Source organism: Sander vitreus, chromosome 14 (genome assembly GCF_031162955.1).
Source record: "Sander vitreus isolate 19-12246 chromosome 14, sanVit1, whole genome shotgun sequence".
Taxonomy (NCBI): domain Eukaryota; kingdom Metazoa; phylum Chordata; class Actinopteri; order Perciformes; family Percidae; genus Sander; species Sander vitreus.
The window spans coordinates 4,778,607-4,803,699 of record NC_135868.1 but is presented as its reverse complement, the minus strand read 5'-3'; the positions used below and the strand labels follow the sequence as shown (position 1 = coordinate 4,803,699).

Sequence of the window (25,093 nt, the reverse complement as noted above, 5' to 3'; positions counted from 1 at the left end):
TGTTAATATTTCATCAAAGGAGAGGCAGCTGCATAGGCAGAGACTGTAACCATAAGTCACACCTTTCTTGCTGTTAATCTTTCACCGACAGTACAGACTGGAGGTCTTCATGGGTCCTTGTGGTTTTTATTGACCGAGACCCAAAGCGGAACCCAAGTGCGACCAGGTCCAAATTATTATCAATTATCTAATCAGGTTTCCTGCTTGTCATGGGTCTTTTGTCTGTGTGTCAATACCCATATGGCCATCAGCTCTGATCACATGAGTTGGCCTAATTATCCTTAAGTCTTTTTTGGACAGGTTCTGATGGTTCAGGGCCTTTTTGAACTAGATCGTAATTTATTCAGAATTTATGTAATTTGGTTTGTCGTCAAGTTTTCCACTGATCTGTTTTGTGTCGGTTCCGAACATTTTGGACAAAATGACAAACTGGGCAACAAGTCCTCGAAACTAAATGACAAGATATGTTGTTTGTAATTGCCTTCCAGAGCGACCGGTAGCATTTTTTTTTTATCTGACACCTCCATCCGCAGGTTGGTTAAGTGTAAGAAAAGATCATGGCTTGGGGTTTAAGAAAATACTTATAATTATGGTAATGGATAAAGGAAACAAACTTTGATCGTCCATAGGAAATTGAAGCCAGCAGTGGTCTCCCACGTCAAAGTTACACACTTCCTTAACCATTATTTTTTGCCACCCAAACTTTGTCTTAATGCAGATTTGTTGTTGTTCTTACAAATCTGGGAAAGGTCCTTCAATAATTAAATGTTGACGTCTGTCGCATGTAGGCATTAAAAATGGAGTACTGATGCTGTCGTTTTTCTTGAGTCTCCAAAGGGAGTTTATGGTCAGAAGCGCCTCTAGATTTGCTGTTGACGGAATCCCCTGCTGCGTTGCTGTTAATGCCTTTCATATGGATTTTTGGTGCCCTGCAGTTTCGGCAACAGTTGCAGAAAAAAAACCTAGCAAAGCCTGACCCTTTGTCAGTGCCGATAGGGATTTTCTCTTGAGGAAAACTCTGCTTGTTGAAATGTGTTGTGTGGGTTCAGGCAGGAAAGCAGCCGCTCTGCTGAAATGCCTTAAGCAAGGCATCGACTTCCTACTTGCCCCGGACCTTCCAGCTTTGAGAAATCTGTACTGTGCATTTCAAAGCATAAAACAGTACTAAATGCTTGTGATTAGGCCATCACACCAACGGGAAGAAAGTTGGATGGATGAAACGTGTCGAGACACTGTGACACAGTGCTAATGACTCACACGTCTGTCATCTCTCCTGTGAATGTTCATTCCTCGTGTACTGTATGCAACTGTGTACATCCTGAACATAAACGTGTGTGTGTGTGTGTGTGTGTGTGTGTGTGTGTAAATCCATCATCTTTTCTACACACCAATGAAATTCACACACATTTTTTTTTTTCAATCTCAGCAAAATTGTCTCAGCTGTTATATCCATCCCTCTACTCCCCCAACACGCACACAAACACACACACACACACACACACACACACACACACACACACACAAACACATACACACGGGCACTCGCCAGCTCCACCATAGACTTTGGAATTCACTGTTGCCATGGCAATGGAATAGAACACGCTCTCTTGCATCGCCTGTTCTTTTCTATTGGTTTATATATCTCTCTCCCTCTCTCTGTAGAGGCAAACCAGCTTCTCTTGTTTGACAGGGGGCTCATTTTCTCCCATCGGCATCAGGTTTTTTATTTGTTTGTTTGTTTATTCAAGACATATTGTCATCAAAAACATGTTTGTATGGGAGATGCTTCTGTCTGGTTTCAAGGCTCATGACACGTTCGTTAATCGAATGCATCCTTTTCCCCCCTCTATCTCCTCTTCTCATCTCTTCCTGTCACTCTTTCTTATCTCGTTCTCATCTTCTCCTTGTCTTTGGCTTCTCTCCCTCTCTTTCTGTCTTTCCTTTCACACTCTCTCATCTGCTCTTTACCCCCCTCCGCCTCTATCTTCCTTCTCTTAGTGGCTAAGATGACTGCCATTACAATTCAATGAGAGGAGAGGACACCAAGTGAAGTATCCCCCGCTTGCTGGAAAGGACACACAGAGTGTTCAAGGTAAAGAGAGGAGAGGGAGAAGAAGACAGGAGGAGGAAGAAAGAAGGGATAAGAAGAGAAAGGAGAGGCAGAGGAGCGAGGGAAGGGGAGAGAAAGCGAAGGATAAACGGTGGATGGAGGCGGCTCGGACCGGGGCTACGGAGCGCTCTTCACCGACGAAGAAGAAGAACAGCAGCAGCATCAGTGGGGAGAAGAGATGGAGGCGAAAGGCAGAAATATGCCCTCAGGTAACACACACACACACACACACACACACAGAGGCAGCCGTGCATGTGCATGTGCGTACACAATCGACAAACCACCGGATGCACATGTGGATTCTCGTATGCACACACATAAGTGACACATACAAACATGTTTATAGATATTCACATTGAAACACACACAAACAAGCATGGACAAGCACAATTGTGCAGGAAACCACACACACACACACACACACACACACACACACACATACACACACACACACTGGAGTGCAGATGTTAACAGAGGTCTGGATTCAGAGGGCAAGTGGTTTTGATTAATCTGCGCTGGCATTTGTGTAACCAAGCTAAATGTTTGCTCTTGTTTAGAATGGAGATGACTGAAGGGAGTGCTGCTGACAAATAATCAGTTAACAACATTCAGGGAACATGTTGTAAAGAACTGAATTAGTGGTGGTTTAATTGAACAGCTATTGCAATGCTGAAACCTAAAATGTCAATCTGTTTTCATTATGTTGATTTTTACATGCAGTGTGGATTTTTTTTCTTTTTTTTTTTTTCAAATGCAAAAAGCAGCCTCGATTGGTTGGATCTCATCAATTTTTTGACGAGGCTAACCAATCAGGATCAAGTAAAGCCAGGATACTAAGTGCTGTGTCACCCCTTTTATTGTCTACACTGGATGCAACTAGGTTTAGTTTTTTATATATAAGAGCATACAAATTTAGGGTTGACCCTAAGCCTTAAAATTGAATTGCCTGAACTGGCTTTGTCACTGCAACTTAAAGCATATTGACACACTTAGTACAATTTTTGTAAAAACTATACAATTCAACATACCCATCTATGTTCATCAATGTTACAGCTTGTTGCAATGCAAAAAAGCCAATGACCAACTAAAATTAAAGATTGGTGGAAACCAGTTAAGAAGACCTCAGTGTAGGCACCTGGGTAGCTCACCTGGTACAGTGTGTGCCCATATAGAGAGGTTTACTCCTCGATGCAGTGGCCGCGGGTTCGACTCCAAACTGCAGCCCTTTGCTGCATGTCATTCCCCCTCTCTCTCCACTTTTATGTCTTCAGCTGTCCTATACAAGTAAAGGCCTAAAATGCGCACAAAAAAAACAAAAGAAGACCTCAGTGTCTATTTAGAGGGTTGTACTTAATCAGAAGCCTTTGGTCGTATCCAAAAAAGATGCAAAGATGTGACTGGACCAGTCCAGTGTAAACATAGAAGAAGCCCCTATTGCTGCCATGTTGTCAGGTTAATGTGCTGCTCAGGTTTAGACTTCACTTTAACATAAAGAAGAGTGGTAAAAGAGTTTAATTTTGAAAAACGTGACACATTTTCATTGCGTCTCAGGACAGAGGGTGTCGTGTGCTGTACGGAGATACAATGAAGTTGATCGCAAATGAAATTGACTTGACATAATTTAGCTGATCACTCAAGCATGTTTGAAATCGGACATCATCGTCTTGACTGAAGTTCTGTAGACAAACAGAAAATTAAACTATTTAACCCCACTCTGTATAAATACTTATGATGGTTTTTCCAACTCAACTTTAATTTGAAATTGACATTTTTAATCTACAATTAAAAGTTTTTTGTTCAGAGACACTTTAGGAAGTTTCCGTGCTGCTGATGCCTCCCCTCACCATCTCGTTCACTGATTCAGTTAAATCAAATGAAACAACATTTTGATACTGGATATAAACACCACCAAACAACAAGTTTAGGGTTTAGGTTTAGTTAATTTCCACAAATGATTAAATTTATAGATACAGATGGAATACAGATTCGGAAGTGAACAACAAATACGTTTCTTGTTCGGCGGCGGCGTCTCGTGGCTGTAGTAATTATCGGAGTGCAAACCAGTAAGTGAGGTGACAAAGTATAAGAGCGCCAAATTCCGCGTGGGTGGTGGATGGGTCAAACAAAAACAGGACTTTCAATCACGAGACCGGGGTTTATGTTCCGTCTGAAACCAAAAGTCAACTGTAATTTTGAAATGAACAGAGTTTCTGTGAAGTTCCGTTACGTCCTCATTTTAGTAGTTTCACATGACTCCCCTAACCCTAACCCTGACCCAATCCCTGATGTTTTACTCAACCCAACTAAGTATTTTGATGCCTAAACTTAACTAGTTCCATTTTTAAAAACATGATTAAACCGCCACCGTGCGGCAGTAAATAGATTTTGGGATTCTTTGGAAATCGACCTATAATGTCGTTTATGTATGAGGATGTGTTGCAGCTGTTATAATCAGCAGGCTACACAGACCAAATTACACCATGAACTCAAAATAAACAATACATCAACACAAGTATAGCATTAAGTGCATTACAATGAATTTAAAAAAAGAAAACCAAACAAATTAAAAATAAATATTTCTAGACTTACAACTATTCATCCTCTGTCTGATTGGTGTCACTTTACCACTAAGTGCAATGATGTCTTTCTGCAGTCATTTTGGGACTTACCTGCAGCAGGCGGGTCAATTTCAGGGTCGGAATACCAGTGGTCTCTGTTATTTTGGGATTTGTGTTGCCATGGAAACACCCCTCAAGCCCGCAGAATAAGCCAAATAGTTTAAAAGGCTGGGATTGATATTCTTTGTGCGATCGATTGTTTACATGTGTGGAACGGATGAACAGAACAGATATCACAGCCCAGGGTTTCCACACTGCTGAATGAATTTTCATGCCAGCATTTGTCCACCATTTCTATTCAAATGGTTTGAAATCCTATTGAGGCACTAAATGGTTAAATGATGCAGATCCGCCCTCCCTCATCTCTTCGTTTTATTTGTTTCCTGAACTACAACAGACGTGTTGTATCTCAATTTCCCTCTTGTCATCCCTCTCACTGTTCATCTCTCAGCTTCGATGTATGTCTCGTCTCTCCTCTTTCCTCTCCTCTCCACTCGTCTCTTCTCGCCTCATCATCCACTCCTCTCTTGTCTATTTTACCTCCCTGTACATAAACCTTCTGCACCCTGCTTCCTTTTCTTTCTTGCTCCTCTGCAGGTGCCCTGTGGTGTCTTTTTTCCTCTCCGTTTCACCTGAAGTCCTAATTGATCTTATCAGCAACTAAATTCCAAATGTTTCTTTCAACCCTGCAAACTCTGTTCATATTAACGTCTCTAAATCCAGGTTTTGACACAAAATGTTCCCTTCCTGCTGTGACAATCCACTGATCTATAAAGTAATGGATTTTCTAACTTTATTTAAATTTTCCTGGGGAAACTCATTGACAGACTTACCAGCGAGCATTTTCTATGTCTCCCGGCAGCCCATCTTCCATCCTCCACTGTTCATTTCTATAATATTGGATTTTATTTATTTTTTTACTTTTGTTGATGCATGAGGTTGGCATTTTGTTCTTCTGCTGTGTGCTGCCAACATTTATTTACCGCTTCAGGCTGTGTACACTGTTTTTTTGATTAAAAAGCACTCCAGTGTGCTCACCCAGAATACAATGGAAAGACTCAACCCCTCCAGCAGCTCCCACCAGTCACCCATGGTTGCCCATGGGGCACAGTAGTTCTATTAATGCATAAATATTTGACAGTTCAATGCATAAATTGTGATCAGGGTGGACTGCAAAAGTGGTTCCATGCCATACCTGTAGCATTTCATTGTTAATTTCAAACTCTGAGGGCATTTTTTTACTTTGTGGAAATAAATGACGTAAGTAAAAGTCTGAATATTGAAATGCATGGATTACTTAGCTATGTTAGTTACAGTCTTAAAATCAATAACCTGAAGGCAAAAAGTGATTGATCCATATAAGGTGACCATAACCTTAGTACAGGTTAAACAATCAATGACTTATTACAATAGAGACATGAGACTGACATAACACACTGTAAAAAATAATAAAAATAATAATCCATAGAAAAACAGAGAATGTCCTGGCAGACAATTACCACTACCTTTTCCGTTAAGTTTACGGACATTTCTGTCAATCCAAAAACGGACAATTCTGTGATTTACAGTATATCCTCTGTACCTTTAAACGGACATTCATGTTAATCCAAAAATCAAAATACATAAAAACACCTCATTACAGAAAATTCCTTCATATTAACACAGTATATTAGCCCCTATTTCTACGGACAGAATCTCTCCTGACACCACAGCTGGAACTGACAATAAGATCTCAACCATAAACGTACTTTTGTCCATGTGGAAAACATTTTAAAAAAGGCCTTTCCTGTAAGTTGATTGACATGTTACAGGAATATTTTTAAAATTTTCTTCAGCATCAAACATAATCGTAATCACATCATGTGGTTGATTGTTGTCTGCACATCCATGGTTACTGTGCAAATAGGACTTACAATTATTCAAGCCAATGTACTTTTTAAGACACTCTGTATCCTCCACCCCACCTGTGGCATCTGTCATCTGGTGTCCAGTGTCACAGCACATTTAAAATGTCAAAGTAAAAAATACTCAAGACAGAAAATGTTTTTATGTCGTGATCGACAAGACCTTTCTTTTGGAGGTTATGCCGCAGTAAATCAAGAGTTATTGGTGGATAAAAGGGTCGAGGAGGAGAAATGTTCAGGTGCTTGTGATGCAACTCCTGCTGGACACAGGGTGATAAAGATGATAGATTATGTAACAGCATCTTTTTTCTCAGAGTTGACAATGCATCTCTAAATTGTTGAATGAAAATTTAACATTTATAGTTGAGTGACTCTAGATGACTTATAGAGATATTACAATACCATTTTTTTCTTCCCAATACCGAGTCTGATACCTGAACTACATATTCCTTTTAAGCAGCTGTATATACTACTAACCCTGTATGGATGCGATGTAATTGCTATCATGAACAAATACACACAGAATGAATGCTTATGAATCTAGTTTGACAGCCACAACAGAAAAAGAACATAAATGAACTAACCCTAACCCTAACCAACAGGGCCGATACCAGCATTTAAGGCAGTTTCAGAGGTGTTTCCGATACTGGTAACTAGTGACTTATGTTATCCTGTAGAAGCAGCATTATGGGAACGTGTTTCAGCTCTCTATGTAGCTTGATAGATGTAGATGGATCATGAATGATACATCTAATAAAACCAAACAGAAATCTACTATAAAAGACTACAGCTGGTTGTGGTATACAGTTATAATAAACAGTTGATTAGTAATGGACCACTAATGATGAAGATTCTTTAAGTAAACATACTGTAAAGAAGAAAAACAGCACTAACCTTGAATTATCAAAGAATGATACTAATTCTAGTCACCAACGGTTACTTGGCATTAGTCTCACATTGCCAGACCTTCCTCCACAGCGCTGAGAAGGAGGGTCATGCTAATCCAAACAGCATTCTGGGATGGGAGAAAAACGTGCTCTGGTTTATTGGCATTTTTTTTAAACCAATCCTAATTGTCTTGAGCGGTGCTAAGCGCCGGATGGAGCAACGGTGAAAAACAGCCTCAGGAAGGAACTTGTTTTGGTGGAACGTGCAACAGAGAACTCAGATTGGACAGATAGTCTAGCTAGCTGTCTGGATTTACCCTGCAGAGATCTGAGCAGATAACCATAGTCCACCGGAGTTTAGAATGCCAACACAAAGAAAGAGGAAGGTGATGGACTTCCGGCCAAAATGAGGGACATTCAGCGGAATTTCCGGCAGGACCTTAACAATCCCGGAAATGAAACCGGAAATATACTGCTTGGCATAGTTTGAACCAAAGATTTCTCATGTGTTGTATGTACTTTAGACATCTGATTTCCGTGTCTGTTGTCTTGTCAGATATCAGTTTCCTTCCGCGCCCAGCGATGGTGTGGTGTGAGCGGGGCATCCAGGTGCTGCTGACCACCATGGGAGCGTTCGCGGCCTTTGCCCTAATGACGGTAGCTATTGGTACAGACTACTGGCTGTACGCCCGCGCCTTCATCTGCAACAGCACGGCCAACTCGTCCCAGGAGGACTCCAACAACAAGGACAAGAAAGACCCTGGGGCACTTACTCACTCCGGCCTCTGGAGGATCTGCTGCCTGGAAGGTACAGCTGGTCGTATGTACTGTATGTTCATGCATGTGAATCTGTGGGAGGCTGTGGAAACCTTTGGATACGTTGGGGGTTGTGTGTGTGTGGGCGTGCGTTTTCTCTTGTGCTGGTCACTGGAGGGTCTTGTTGAGGTCAGTGTGCTCATCGGTGTAATCAGCACAGACATTAATAGGTGTTCTCTTTGCACATAAACGCACACACAATCTATTGTTCTCCTTTTGTTTATTCCTCTGTTTTGTTGATCTGCTCTTTAACCTTTTTAATTTGTTATGAAGGTCAGTTATGAGAATGATTGGTAAGGTGCAAGCTTTAAAATGTCGCTGTCAAATAAGCTAATGCCCGTGGAACTTTAAGTTTATTTTATTTATATAGCACTTGCATGAACACGTTTGCACCAAAGTGCTTTACAAAGCCCAAAACGTATGTATACAAGCATAAAACACACATATAAACATAGATAATAGGAAATGCAAGAAGATTCTAATAGAAACAACACGTATTGAAACCCATGAAATCTGATAAGCAGAAAAAAGATTAGAAACCAGGTTAAACAAAATGAAAAGCCAGAGAATAAAAGTGCGTCTTAAGGCGTGTCTTAAAAACATTAATTCTAGCCTGAAGATCATGTGAAAGGTGAGAATAAAATCTGATGTGATCCCCTGTGTTTACATTTCAGATCTATTTTGGCATTGTTGCAAAATCCAGATTAGAGGAATTCAGGCTGTATAGATCTGAGCTTTACCTCATTGTCCCCTGCTGCACTTGTTCTTTTACTTGCATGCAAGGACACAAACACTTACAGGTATACACTCATGCTATACATTCAACATGAAGCTCATCACAATGCCCCAGAGCTCAGATATGAGTGGTGACTCATCCACTGACTGATCAAGTAGTTTTCCTGCCTTGCTGCAGCTGACAGGCAGGTTTTAATAGGACAGGACAGATACAACACTCTAACACATATACAAGATGAGGTTTCCAGGCCGCAGCGTTCTGTTATAAAGGTTCTTGTGTGTTTAAGGTGCGACAAGTTGCATTTTAACACCAGTGAATTACCACAATTATTTTGAGGCATATAATCATCATAAACAAGACAGCAGCAGCCTTTACGCTGCGTTTGTTTCCTCTGTGTGCAATCAAATCTGACACGAAAAGAAATCTGTTGGTTTTTTAGCTTCAAAAGTTTTTTTTTAAGATGTATTTATTAGTAGGATAATCCCTTGAGATGAATCATCTCATTTTTGAGTTGGTCCTTAAAACAATTAAACAGTAAATACAAAACACAAAATACATTCACAAATATGTACATCACTCCCAAGCCTAACTGCTCCAACATCAACTGATCCCCCCCTCCCCCATATACACACAAGTAAAAACACAGTAAATGTGCATACATCCCAAATATGCTGCTATTTTAGTAGACGCACAAACAGGAGCCAACTCATAGAATAAATAAATAAATCAACAGAATGAGTTCATCACGTTTAATAGTTAGTTTGTATGGAAAGACCTCTTGTTGTTTGTGGTGTGACATGCATTGCCAGGTTGTCATATACCTGTCTCATTGACTTTTGTTGTTGCCTGGCAGCTTCTTTACAAATCATCCAATTTGTTACTAGTACTTTGCTATTTCATGCGAATCCACTGTCTACTGGTAGCCTGGTCCTACCAGACTCTCATACATTTCATTTGTACAGTGTGTGTGGCCACTCTCCATTGACAAGTGTTAACTTCCTTGAAGGCGGGTACTCTGTTGAAGTTTAAAACTATTGGATCTGCCCAGAGCCACTCTGGATCTGCCATAACCAGTCGCTAACATTTGGTCGTGACGTATGTCATGCGCATGTGCAACAAGAGGGGAGACTGACAACAGCTATCGGCTTATATTTAGCATTGGCATCGTTAGCGTTAGCCTTAGCCAACTCCTTCACCACTAACGGAGCGAGCTGGAAAATCTAACTTTTCCCGAACCCCGTGGGGAGGAGGGCCACAACATCATGGCCACCAACAAAACTCGGCAAAGATTGTTCTTGCTCGGGCTTTAACTTCTGGATATTCGGCAGCGTTGCCACAACAGACCGAATGGCTTCGCTCACATTTTTCTAGCGCACGTACTCAACGTCATCATTCTCAGCCACTCCCTCCGTTCGCTGATTGGACCAACAAATATTTGGCCGGAGAAAACCCAAGAATATACCGCAAACCCAGACGGAGTACTGAAGGAAAATGAAAATTGAGTGGAAGTACTTAGGAGGCCGGAGCCAGGCTAGTCTACTGGGCCCATTTGTTGGATTTCTTTAGTCCTTTTAGATGAATTATTGTTGTATTGAAAAGATCAGATTTTGCTTCAGGTTTTCCTTGGCTGACTTTTGTTTGTTTGAGTGTGTGTACTCAAGTGTCCTTTCCACATTCTTTTTAATGTTTTTTTCATGTCTTTTCTTTTATTGCAAGAGAAACATGGGATCTCTCTTTTCCTCTTGATGTTTTTTTTTGTCCATGAGTTGCACAAATAGCTGTCATGGTAAACAAATAGTCCCTCTCAATAAGACATTTAAGTGTGCAGATGCAGTTTCTGTCGTGATTCACAAGACAAAACAGAATCAGGCTGCTGTTCTTCCAAGGCTAAAGCATAATGTATGTCTAGCAATGACACATGGTGGAAGGAGTGAAAAGCCATCTAACTGTACATTAAATACTGTACGGAAATACTCGTTTAAATGGAAATTACAGATTTTGATTGTTAATTTGATTCTAGCTGATTTGGGCATCATGAAAGAATCATTTTATCTCCAAGTCAGGAGATAAAATCCCATAGATTCAAATCATTTGCCTTCGTATCCAATCACTGCCATTCTTATAAAGATTACATTTTTAAAGGTTTTGTATAGCTATGCTGGCGGCATGACTCAAGGGATAATAATGTTGGTCGGTCGGTCGGTCGGTCGGTCGGTCGGTCGGTCGGTCGGTCGGTCGGTCGATCGGTCGGTTGATCGAGCGGTATTTGACTTTGGCCCAGACTGAAATATCTCAACATGGATTAACATGAAATGTTATACATAGGTTCATGGTCTCCAGATGGTGAATCCTAATGACTTTGGTGATGCCCTGAGTGAAATATGCAACTATTGGCTAGATTGCCGTGAACTTTGGTAAAGATAACTAGTCGCCCTCATGGTGAATTCTCATAACTTTGGTGATCCGTTAAATTAACGATCTCGAAGATCTCTGCTTCGTTCTTTTTGGCGGCACCTATGGAGATAACCAGCAATTGTAGGTGTGTTTTTGGAGCTCACTTTCACTTGTTTCATCAGCTGTAGTTGTTGCTCTTTTCTTTGTTTGTTTGGTCATAGTAACCGTTTACTCACAACGCTAGCAGGGACCAGAAAAAAACAGTAGGCCGCTTCACAGGCAAGTGAGTTGAAAAGCGATCCTACCCTTTCTGGCGGACCAAACACTGCTTGGTGATAGAAAACTGATTCCGGGGAACGTCGCCACAGACACCCAGTTCAAAATGTAAGGGCTTTCATCAGTGGGCCAAATGCTCAACCACCATTGTGTTAACTCATTCAACAATAGATAGTGACTTAACAGGCATTTATTTAAATGACGATTTTACAGATTATTAACTTTAACTTTTCATGCACCATCAGGTCAAAACTTTTATGTTTTCCAATACTTTGATCAAATACCTGAAAAAACTGCATTCAGTCTCAACTGTACTTGTTAAATTAGCATGCTATCATGCTGAACATGGTAGACTTTAAACCCGCTAATCATCAGCGTGTTAACATTGTCATTGTGATTGTTAGCATGCTGACCCCTTACTCCTAACCTTAACCCACTCTTAATCAACAACTATTCATCAGCTATTTGTCTGATCGGGGGATGGTAACACCACCGAGGCATCTTAATGAATTCTGCTGTACAATCGCTCATTTTTTCGTACAGACCCTTAGAGCCCGGGTCTTTCTTGCTCTCTTAATCTTCCACTTTTTGTATCTTATTGTTTTGCTTTCTCGTCATCTGTTCTCGTCTTGTCACAGGGTAAACATCTGTTAGCTTGTTTACTTCTCTCTTCATCTCCTTCATTTCTCTCTCTCTCAATCTCTATTTCTCTTTCTGTTCCCTTGCCATTTACCTTTCTTCCTCCTTTTTTTTCTCCTTCCCCTCACTCTTTTTCTTTCCCCTCTCACCATTTTTCCTTTTTCTTTCTGTAATTGTTGGTCGTTCCCATGTCTGTCTTCACTTTCTTCCCCATTATTTTCTCTCTGCCTTAGTCTCCTCTTCTCAGTTGCTTTTTTACCATTTCTGCCATTTCTGTCTTTTACCGATCTTCCTCCCTTCCTCACCCTCTCCTCCTCTTCCTCTCTGTTGTGTTTCAGGCTTGAAGCGAGGTGTGTGTTCCCAGATCGATCATTTCCCAGATGACGCTGACTACGACCAAGATTCTGCAGAGTATCTGCTGCGTGAGTGACACACTCACGCATTTACAAATGAAAGTCAGACACACGCACACATACACACACACACACACACACATTTTGCCTGCACTACACACGGTATGCATACACACATCTGAACAGAACACAACACACATTCACGCACTACAGGCTCCATCACATATGGATACAGGAAAGACAGAAGGGGATGGTGGGTGGACAACATTGCACAGATGTCAGATTCAAGCAAAGTATTCCTGGAGAGGTGTGTGTGTGTGTGTGTGTGTGTGTGTGTGTGTGTGTGTGTGTGTGTGTGTGTGTGTGTGTGTGTGTGTGTGTGTGTGTGTGTGTGCGCTTAAATGCCCAGGTGCTTGGGGTTGGGAGTCTGGGGGTGTACAGAAAGCTTTTTTTCACAGATGGATTGAAAGAACAGCCTTCACTAATGGATTATTCTCAGCTCAGGATTCAGGTTTCACATCCTGCCTCCATTGTGATAGCAAATTCTGTTCGTACAGCCCTTAACCTTTTGGTTTACAAAGTATATGTTCCATCCATATATTATATAAAGATATCTATTTCCGTGAAGGAGGCTGCAATGCTACTATAGATTTCCGTGTCTGCTTTGCTGTTCAACATTGACTGAACAAGAAGTCTTTTACTAACAATCTTTTTGATTTCTTTTAATAATAGATGTTTAAAGTCAGAGTAATGGACATCCCTGGGGTACATGCTCCAGATGTTTTCAATTTAAATGAGTCATAGCCAAGTTGATGGGGAAACAGTGAAAAGGTTAAATGACAAATGCCTTATCTCGCAATGTTAAGAAATCTTTTTAATAAAATGAAAAGCTTCTTCCATTGGTCCATGAACACACTTTCCACCAAAGCACACTGAAATCTATTAACGAGTTTTTGACATGCAACTAACAATTTTCATTTAAGGTTAATCTGCCATTTAGTTTATGTATTAATAAAGAAATACAAGCATTGTTTTGTTCATGAAATGTCAAAAGATAGTGAAAAGAAATTCTCAGAGCCCAAGGTGACATCCTAAAATTGCTTGTTTGGCCTTAACAAAAGTCCAAAACCCCAAAATAGGACCTAAAGTTCGACCTCTTTGGAGGAGTTAATTATCACCTGACTTATTATTTGGGGTTTGAGCAACCCAAAGTTCAGAAAATCACCACAAACCTCCTACAGCTCAGCAATCGTTCTTATCAGCTACTCATCTATAATCAATACATTGTGCTGAAGAGACAAACACCACCCACACAGTCTCTTTTCCTCTTAAAAAACAACTTTAGAGAATAATTTGCAACCAGTGTTTGACATGTCTGACAGAAGCTTCTATGAATATCTGCTTATCCCAGCATTATCTTTCCCCTTTAGAGCCAAACGAAAGCTAACACAGCTTGAAAAGTCACCTTCAGAAGTTGAAGGCTCTGCGTTTCCACATGTCCCTGCCAGAGCTATTCAGCATTTTAATCTCCTATAATGTATCTCTATGTTATCACTTCTGCTTAAAGATTTGAGGTGTCTGCAGAGGAATATCAGGGGAGGGGTTTTAGGTGATGTAATGCAACCTTCTGCAGTCAAACTGAAGGTCCTGAATGGTCTTCGTGATGGTCATGCATCAGTGTTGTAGTCGAGACCACCTAAACCGAGACCAAGTCATCACCAAGGCCAGAGTGTGTCGAGACCAAGACAATACCAAGACTTTGGGGGGTTGAGACCGAGTCAAGTCCAAGACCAGATTTGTGCTAGAAAGCCAGGGCTTCTTCTCCTGTCTCCCGCATTCACTTTTTTTTGGGAGCGTGTGTAAAGGGGGCAGAGAGAGGGGGGTTTACGGTAACAAATTTCAAACTAGATATGAGTCAAGTTATTGGTTGCATTTGCAAGTTTTAACACATAGGCCTAAATCAGACAATGCACAGGCAATTTAGCGAAATCCCTGCAGTTGTGGTCTTGACCGGTCTTGAAATAAAATCCAGAGTCCTCTTTATCCAAAACAGAGACAAAAAAATGTGGTCGATTCCGAAACGAGACCTTCAAAATTGTATTTCGAGTACTACAACACTGTCATGCATCCAATCTAAAATGTATGGACTCAAACACTGTTTTTAAGAGTATTACAGCAGTTTAAAACTGCAACAATATAAAGTTTTGTGACTTGCAAGATGCAGTTCTTCAAAGAAATCAAAGTCAAGTCAAAGAAGCCAGGCTATTCTAACTTTGTGTCCCTAATATGGATCAATCTCCAAAAACAATGGATCTTACATTTCTAATGATTAAATCTAATACTGCATGTTCGTGAGACCCTCTTTGCCTGACAAACACCCGACGTCTTTAAAACTCTACGCCCCAGTTTTTAATGCAAGCTTTCTGTTCACGTGTTGTCCTCCAAAGCCACATTAGTTACTAAATATTTTGTAGGCGAGTGTTCCAGAGCCAAGTAGTAGTGTCAGCTATAGCACGTCTTGGTAACACTCTCTTTTCTCTCAGGCGTGTCACAAGGCTGTTAACTTTGCACCTTCAAATGGTGTTGAACCTCAAAACACTCCTCACTAATTGTACTACATTAGAAAAATATAGACACAACCAGGTTGGTAATAACATTTCAGTACACATGTCAATGTATCCGTGTCCTCATCTGCAGGTGTGGTGCGAGCCTCCAGCATCTTCCCCATCCTCAGCGCCATATTGCTACTGCTGGGTGCAGTGTGTGTTGCTTCCAGTAGCTTCTACAAGAGCAAAAGAAACATCATTCTCGGTGGAGGGATCCTCTTTGTAGCTGCAGGTAAGACTGCAGCTTTGTTGTGGTTTTGAAAGAGACCTCTGTTCTTTGACTCACAGCTTGGAGATAAAGTTTTGTGTGGGTAGTCTTGCCGTTAAGAGGTTTAGAGGGTTAGAATTCTATTAAAATGGGAGCTCATAATCTGCTTTAGTATTTTAGCTCTGCTTGGACCACCTTTCTTTGTCCTTCCAATCTGTCTTATTCCACTCCAAACCTAAATGAAATTGTCCTACAGTTTTTTTACATTTAAAGGTCCAATATGTAATACTGACAGCTAGCGTTTAAAATAGTTGCAATCCAAATTCAAAATACTGGAGAGAGAGACGTTTCTCCTGGCCCCTCCTCCCCAGCGGCGAAGTTCACGGGGGTTGCCAGGTTGCGAAACGCTAAACCCAACGTCCCACAATTTCAATGTTTGCTAGATGCTAGTCTCGCATTGCCAGACATTACTCCACAGCGGGGTGGAGTTGCTAGATGCTGCTATGTTGACGGTTATAAAAGCCCATGCTCTCGCGGAGCTCTGTGCCCGACTGACTCACATTTTATCGGCTACACGTAACAACAACCGCTAAAAAGACTGCGACCTTGCGGAGCTTTTTGCCTGACTGACAGCCACCCATCCTTGGCTAAACGTCATTGCAACAGCCGCTAATAAAGACCCTGACTTCATGGTCGTCTGTCGGCTACGGCCGCTGATCAGAAGTGGGGGAAGAATTTCGACAATGGGGAGATTTTCGATACTACTACTTTCCAGATGCCGATATACAGCCTGTCTATACACTGTACATTACACATTATGGTTGCATGCCAGTTTGTAACAAAGTGAGAATCATCTTATCACAACCTTGAAGCTGGCGATGGTAACATTAGCCACAAGAATTTTCCATAACATACCCTTGAACCCTAACATACATTGCAGAGTGACCTGTAGAGAACGTAAGCTCTGTCCCAAACCAAAAATTCAGGCTACAGGGGTGTTTTGCCAAAGTTAAATTGCACATTTCCATTATGAGGCAGTCAAACTTGCGGCTTCTGTCATATGTCGGTCCCAGTGGTTGTAAACAGCTGTGGCCCGCTTGCCTGGTCCTCCGGTAACGTTAGCAGTTAGCGTGTCTTAGCATGGCAGCGTTAGCACCAGTCGGGATCACTTCACCGGCTGTGTCTCATTTTTATTGCAAGTAACTAACTTGAATACTTATTATAATTTAATGCGAGCACATGAATGTTGAAATGATTGAAAAATGCCCATCCCTACTACGTTAGCCATGATATAAATGAATGAAGCTCAACGCTTACCTGTTTAGGAGAAAATTAGCCAAGTCGGCGTCTTTTTAGGCTCTAAGCTGTCTCCATCTTTTAAATGCATCTCCAATATTTACCCATGTTTTACCATGTCTCTGGTAATGCAGCTGTTTAGAAAGATGCTGAGATTTGTTTTAGGTCAGGTAGAATTAATCTGTCTCTGTTAATCCAGTTTGTTTGGTTGCTGCTACATTGCTGCAGCCCGTTGGTTTTGCGTGTTTGCGTTTCATGTCTGGCAACCCTGGTGTCAAAATCAGTAGTTGACAATAACACACAGGTGAAAAATAAAAACAGACATTCCGTCCCGGAACGGAAATTTCAAAGGAGAAAATACTGGCTTTTGCATTATTGTCAGAAAACATAGCATTACAACTTATAATGTTTCCTCAATATATGATGACATATTGTGGTCATTTTCGATTAAATACTGTAATTATTTTACATATTGGACCTCTAAATCTACCAGTCTAAGACAGACAGACTGATAGAAGAGGTTCTTATGTATGATATGCAGATTGATTTTCATATTGCGCCTGCCTCTTCTCTGTATAATTGTTGAAAATTGTTTTTGTATCCCTGCCTGGAAAACAATTTAATAAAGCTGCAGGTTAATGTGTCTCAGAGGAGCACTTACAGTTGAAGTCTTGTATATTTCCTCAGGTCTCAGTAACATCATCGGAGTGATCGTGTACATCTCAGCAGCACTGAGCGACATCTCCCCTAAGAAAGATGAGGACAAGAAGTGGCACTACTCCTACGGCTGGTCCTTCTATTTTGGTGGCCTGTCCTTCATCCTGGCCGAGATGGTGGGCGTCCTCGCTGTAAACATCTACATCGAGAAGAACAAGGAGCTCCGCTGCCGCTCTCGCACCGACCTCTTCAAGAGCACCACGCATGCCATGCTGCGACTGCCCAGCTACCGCTTCAGACGGCGCTCTCGCTCCAGCTCGCGCTCTACCGACCCACCGCGCTCACAGGAGACCTCGCCCATTGGCACGTCCAAGACTTTCAGCCTGCCCCCCTCTGCTCCACCCTTCTCTGTGGCCACTCTGCCAAACCCGCACCACACCAGCAGCGGTGGAAGTGGAGGCGGCGACATCTCCATGTACACCCTGACGAGGGACTCCAAGATGGGCAGCCTGGGAGGCGGCGCTCCACCTCTCTACGGCACGGTGGACCGCGCCACACTGTACCAACTCCACAACTACTTTCCAAAAGATTCCAGCGGCAGTGGCGGAGGAGGAGGAGGGGCAATAAGCAGTGGCACACTCCCATCTCACTCCAAGTCCAACTTGGCGGCGGCGGCGGCTGTAGCCCAGAATGCAGCACCTCTGAATACCTCCACGTCCGCCGTCACACCGGCCCAGCCGGCTCCGATATCTACAGCCACCATGGAGAGGGACAGGGGCAACATGGGAACCCTGGACCGACTGACGGCCAAAAGAGACAGGGATAGCAACTCAGATACACTTAACAGGAAAACTACGCCAGTTTAAAACTAAACCTCAGAGAGGCGGGAGAGAGGGTTTAAGAGACATTAGAGATGTCTGAGTTGAGAGAGAGCAAGAGTAGGGCTGAAAATGTGTGAGTGACACTTCAAAGATAATGTTTCTGTCCTTGAGCCTGGGGTATCTAGCTGCCATAATTACTTACCAATATCATTAACAGTCATAGAGTACCTGAGATTATGTGCAAATTCATGACAACTGCCTTAAAATGGTCATGACTTTAGCTACCAACCCTTGTTTTTGAGTTAATTATACAGCAATGGTGCAGTGGAGGCTTCGGCATGAGGAAAATGTTTTGTGTACAAATGTACAAAATCACACACACACAACTGGGAGCTTCCCAGTAAAACCAGTCTCCTGCTCCTGGTTGGGGGTGAAGCGCCTTGCTGAGGAGGCAGGGGAGCTCAGTAGTTATTTATTCTCCCCTTCTACAATTTTTTTCAGCTGCTGTTGGGATTTAAAACAACACTAAAGCACTTTTCCCGCTTTGGTCCCCCTACAGGTTGGAAGCGGGATTGTCCAGTTGTTTGCCAGATCGGGTAGCGAATCTGTAGTTCGAATGAGACATAATGAGACATTACGACAGCGGTAATGGACAATTCCGCTTCCAACCTGTAGGGGGACCGAAGCAGGAAAAGTGCTTTAGTGTTGCTTTAACTACAATTTCACATTAACAAGAAGGGACTACTGAGCTTTGATTTTGTGATTTGTAAGTCACCAGACATCTTGGTTCAAATTGAACTTGTTTAAAAGTGAAAGTTTTTACACATTTAGACGTCCAGTTTGAACCTGGAAACCACCAAATCTGGATAAAAAAAAATGCTTTCTGGTATTCTAAAACTTTTAAACATAATAAATAATTATAAAAAAAAGTTGCCAGATGGCATAAGCCACAATTCTGTTACATATCTGTTTTAAAGAGAACAGAAAGCCACAGACGGGTACATTCAGCCAAGGAACAAGCTGCACAGTGTGGAGCTAACTGCCATTTTAAGGTCAACAGTAGCTACCTAACCTCAGGTCCCAAGAGAGTGACCTCAGCCATAACCTACACACACACACACACACACACACACACACACACACACACACACACACACACACACACACGCATGCACACATCAGAAGAGGCTGACACACTGTGAGCCCATTTAATTTTCATTGTGTGTCAAAGCTAATTACAGTGACAGATGGGCATTCTCCTCACTCCTACAGAAAGGTACAGCCATAGACTTCAAGCTTCACCCTGTACGCCTCCATTACACCACTGCCAGTTGTCACAGTTTGGTCAAACACTGCTACAAATGTCCATCTGAACAAGTACCTTCGTCTGACGTTAAATTCCTTGAGTCTTTGTTCCCATGTGTGAAATGTTTGCAGAATTCTTGCCAAATGGAAGTCGACTGCTCTTCTTGTTTCCGAGGATGATTTTACTTAACAATAGGAATTGCATGAACAAATGTTCAGCATGCAAATTTGCAGTCAGACTTAAATTAAGCCTGTTATTAATTAACCCTACAGCCAGACGACAATGTCGATATTGGAGGCCTGTGACCTGAAGCCAGTTCTGGTCTTGTGTATTATAGTCGGATGTGTACGGCCATCCACCGCCATGACCTCCATGCCCTCATGTTCCACCCAACACATTTTCACTCCCAATGCATCCCAGAGCTACGCCTGGTCAGGTGCCTTTGATGTTGTTACTGACGCAAAAAGTCTCCTTTAGCATCTAGCCCTATGGCGTCATTTTTCGACGTGCTTGGTCAGGACTCTTGGCGTCACTTTTTGGGACGCTCTGGGTTGGGACGTATGTTTAACTGACTTGCGGCACAAGAACGGGACAGGTTTAGGAAAAGATTTTGGGTGGGGTTACAAAATGGATGTTTCAGTGACAGGCGGGACAAGAACGGGACGCAAACCCCCTACTCGCTACCGTTGGCGCTCTTAATACTACGTCATCTTACAGCATCACGGTTGTGCTACTGCTACGCCATTATCAAGCGTCAGTATTTTGCGAGTTGGGAATAACAACGGGTTGTTCCACCTCACTAAGTAAAGAGCACTGGACATAAATCATGAGGTGTCTAATATGAACAGGAGTTACATTAGAAGTTGCGGTGGCCTGTAATGGACACAAACATAAAAGTAGCTACCTTTTTATTTTGAAAGATAAACAGTGCTAATTAGAGAACAGTTAATACATCATATTGCAAGATATCCCTCACTGGCTTGAAAACAAAATAAGCTGCAAAGCCAGTCACTTGTAAATCACACCAAACCTCATTTGTAAGCAGTGCAGCCAATAGTTGAGCTCCTGGGGGGAAAAAATGTTTTCAAACCCAGAAATGTCACTCGCTGACCAGGTAATTTTTTAATCACTGGTACTTGTTTTCCAATCCCTGCTCATTAATTATGGTTATTTTGTGTCATCGGACAGTAGAACTGTTGCTAAATGCACCTTTAAAGTTGATGGAAGTACTTGTAAAGATGGACTTGTGATGTTTATTTGCCAGATGTGATTCCAGGGTTTGTATGACTGTTTATGAAGATGTTTCGGTACCAAAGGCTACAAGGCAGCATTCATTAAGTGTTCCTAGGGCTGCAACCACGGGTAAAAGGGTGGGGGTCAAATCAGTTTACACTCAGGGGGTGGACTTTTAGTTTTAACATAGATCAAAAGATAAACATGTAAATCCTGTTACTCTGATATAAAATATATTAACCATTTTATCAAACAGAGTTCCTGAATTAGTCCTGAAGTATAACACAAATGTTAAGCACATTATGGATTATTAACTGAGTGATAAATGATCTTAATATAATTTCTAACTAAACAATTTTGAGTGCAGTTTCTATTTTTGAGGACATTTCAAGGAGATGAAATTCTGTAATGGATGTACTGCATAACATTTTGGACGGAAACCCTTCACATGTCCTAAATCTGATTATTGGACTAAAATACTGAACTCTGAATGCACTTCTGGATCAGCTGTGTTTGCAAAATGAATTCAACCCAACCCTGGTTGACGACAAGTTGGAGGAGGGAAAGTGAAAAGAGCACATCAGCTGGCTTCAGTTCCCCTTCCCGCCGTCTCTCTTTTAGCTATAACTATATACTATTTCTCAAAATAGAAAATTAAATGTATTATTGAGTATATTATCGATCCATTTCCTTCAACAAAAGCACATAATGTCTGTATATGCATAATCTTTGGGTTGTCTTTTCATTCTGAGTGATTGATTATCATCTTTAGGTTACATGAGATTGTAACTCCTTGAGCATTAATATCATGTTGCTGGTGTTCCTATGATCGTAATGGTTATTGCAGGGTATTTATACATTTTGAATACTTTTCTTTTTGTATTTTTTTTATATTCCTTTCGAGGGACTTTTACAGTTTCTTTCTCTTGCTTATGTACACTGTTAGTGGTGTCACGTGGGAAGCATGTGCACAAAAGTGATAACATTTATTTGAGCAGGGAGTGTTGACTGAGCGTGCATGCTCTTTATCAGCAACAACCTGCTTCACCTTTATTCAAACATTTAATGGCAACCGCCCAGTAAAACCAGTCTTCTGCTGGTTACTGAGCGGCTATCCTGGAACAGCTGGGGGCTACGTGCCTTGCTCAAGGGAATATTGATAGTTTGTCATTATATTTCCTCCATCTTGGTTGTTCTAATGGGCAGCTGTGTTGTCCATTTTGTTTTTCAAATCACTCTAAACGTTACTGTGTACATTATTTTCTACTGTGAATGATATTTGTGCGCTGATTTTCTTGTCTATTTTTGTGTACTTGGTCTCGTACTTATTTTTTATGAATCATTTATTTTTCATTCTTTTTTTTATTCAGAAAAATATATTTTTTTTTTTTGTTAAATCTTCTCTATTTCATAATTGTCCTTACATTTATCCTTTTCCCTAGTTTTTATTTCAGCTTTTTTTTTTTGTTGCTCTCAAGTTTTTTAAATAGTTCTCTATGGTTGCTCTTCTATCATCATTTTGTCTTAATTTCTTTGCAGGCTATTGTTTTGTTTTTTTTCTACATTACATTACCAACGTAGCCTAATAATCAGTGTTTTTTAATGTTCTGACTAGTGTATAACTGGCGATAGAATTTATATTAATTAATTTATTTTCGTGGTGGTATGTATAAATATTGTTAATGTTATATGACTTCCTTACACCTGTAACTTTGGGCTATGAAGGGTCCGCGCCTGCCTGTGACATATTGTTAGTAGCCTAAGTGCTGGGAAAGTGGACTAAATGTGGTCAGTGTTGGTGTTGTCAGTGGTTTTTCCGTGGTAAACAATAAGTACAACAAAGTGCATCAGCCTCATGCTTCTGAGAAATATATGAATTGATATCAAACCACTAAACACGTCCTAAACTTATAGTTTACCTTTTGTAAAGTGTTTGTGACAATAAGGTCCAAAGTGGATGTTCTGTTCCTTTGTTTTTAGTTCATATTCTGATGTGAAAGCCATGTTAAATCCAACGTGAGTCGCCAGCTCCTTTTCCCAACACTTTGGCTACTGACAGGAGTCAAACCTGAACTCTTCAAAACGGAAAACTGGTCTATTTCCACTCAGCAGACCGACTCATGTAAAGGATAATACGGAATAGGGGAAGCAATACAATATACTGATCCTCGCTGGAAAAGACAAAAAAATATACTGTACGGCATATATAGATATAAATATATAGATATATTCATTAAAGTTCTATATGAAAATTGGGTTGTGTCGTGAATTATTGAGTTCTGTGTTGATGCACCAACAACTCCAAGGTGTCAGTTTCTCCTATGACTATAGGTGGAAATTGAGGGGGGGTCGGGGGGGTTAGGACCCACCCCATCTGAAGGTTGTCCCCCCTTAAAAAATTATTAAAAAACATGCTGTGTATTGTAAATAATGTAATATATGTAAAACAATACAAACATAGCTTAAAAACATATTGAGCCCCCCCCCCCTCCTTCCTTGCCTCATAATGGTTTGGTCCACTACCTGCCACACACACACAAGTCTGTTCGGTGGGATTAAGAGAGACAGCACTGGGTGGGAGAAAACAATATTTCAATCTCTCAGTAACATTAGTTGTGGGACTCCAGTAAGTATACATGGCTATTTCATTCACTTTGAACATTGGATGAAGTAATTCTTTTCTCTAATACAGATGATACTGTGTAATTTTAATTCATTATAAAGTAAAAACTGATTTTTCCAGGAATCCTCTATGTTAGCGAATATAATGTTACCTAGCTTGTGTGGTAGCTTGTTTTAAGGCACACTATAGGTGCTTTCCGACCGGATAGCACTTGTACTTTTTAGAGGAAAAGTACACTTCTAAGCAGTTCTAAGAACTACTCTCCCCCAAAATCTTTTTTTTTCGATTGCATTCCCACTGGCCAAGTGGCCATAGGGACTGGTAGGAGGGGTAAGGGAGTGACGCAAGCACGGCAACGGTCTTTATAGCATCATCACTAGACCTTAGCGCCACATACAACAACAACAAAGCAGCATGGAGGAGGCCGTACATGGCCAGGAGTGCCTGCACCTCCGCATCAGTCCACTTTTCCGAGTTCCGCATTCCGTCCATTCTCGTAGTAATTCACGTAATGTTTTGCTCAACACAGACGAACCAGTTCCACAGATTGGCTCCTTTCACAAAAAAAACATTTTGGGCAAAAGATGTTTTACAAAATGGAACTTTACAGTCTCCACATTCAGCAGCTCTCTGGATCTGGAGGATTCCAGCCTGTTCACAAATTTACAAAGTGGCTCAGGTGCAAGTCCAGTCAAACATTTAAAAAACAACTTTATGTATTTAAGATTAACAAAATTAACAAAGTTTAAGATTTTATGTTTATTTAAAATGTAACAATGATGGAATCAAATGGGCTTTTTGTCTAAAAATTTTAGGGCACGGTTATAAAGCCTCTCAATAGGCTTTAGGGTAGTTTGGCTAGCCTGGGACCAAACAGTGGTGCAGTACGACAGGTGGGACAGGATCATAGTGTTCAGAAAGAACTCAGTTGAACTCAGCTGTAGTTCATTGGAACTACAGCTCGCGCGGCTGTAGTTCCAATGAGACAACCTGTAGGGGGACCGTAGAGGGAAAAGTTACATAGTATGCCTTTAATAGCTTGTTGGATAGTTAGTTAGCTAACTTGCTAATTCCACCCAACATGCTTTCACTGATTACAGAAAATGAGCCGGCTGGCTAGTTAGCTAGCTTTTTTGCTTGGGGGTTCAGTTCTCAGTTCAGCATCATCCGTATAACTGAAAAGAATCACTTCATCCAATGTTTGAAGTGGATAAAAAAGCCATGTCAGCCTACTTATTGGAGTTCCACAACTACACATATCCTCTACAACTGTGTAATTTTGGCTGTATTGTGTGTGTGTGTCCTCTTCGAAAATTGCTCTTGAGAAATGTTATGTTTATTGTCCCCCCCAACAGTTAGATGAGATTTACGCCCATGCCCATGACCATTACAAGAATGATTGAGTAGTTGAGATCGATAGATAGATAGATAGATAGATAGATAGATAGATAGATAGATAGATAGATAGATAGATAGATAGATAGATAGATAGATACTGTGAAAAAGAATCATTTGAAAAAGCTGACCTAAAAAAGGAAACGGAACAGACAGGCAGTAATTAAGACTGTGATGTGTCTTAATAATGCTGAGACGTCTTCTCTGGAGAAAAA

The 25,093-nt window shown here is 41.2% G+C and overlaps 1 protein-coding gene across 2 annotated transcripts; it reads left to right on the top strand.

The window, feature by feature from the left end:
* Window positions 1-2,288: 2,288 nt before the first annotated feature.
* On the top strand, window positions 2,289-18,366 carry cacng8a (calcium channel, voltage-dependent, gamma subunit 8a). Of its 2 annotated transcripts, none has more exons than XM_078267832.1 (5): window positions 2,289-2,319; window positions 8,100-8,327; window positions 12,719-12,802; window positions 15,431-15,571; window positions 17,531-18,366. In XM_078267832.1, the coding sequence occupies exons 1-5, from the start codon at window positions 2,289-2,291 to the stop codon at window positions 18,364-18,366; spliced, it is 1,320 nt and encodes a 439-aa protein (XP_078123958.1). The 2 variants fall into 2 exon arrangements, with proteins under 2 accessions (XP_078123958.1, XP_078123957.1); XM_078267831.1 differs by having other exon boundaries at window positions 8,076-8,327.
* Window positions 18,367-25,093: the final 6,727 nt, after the last annotated feature.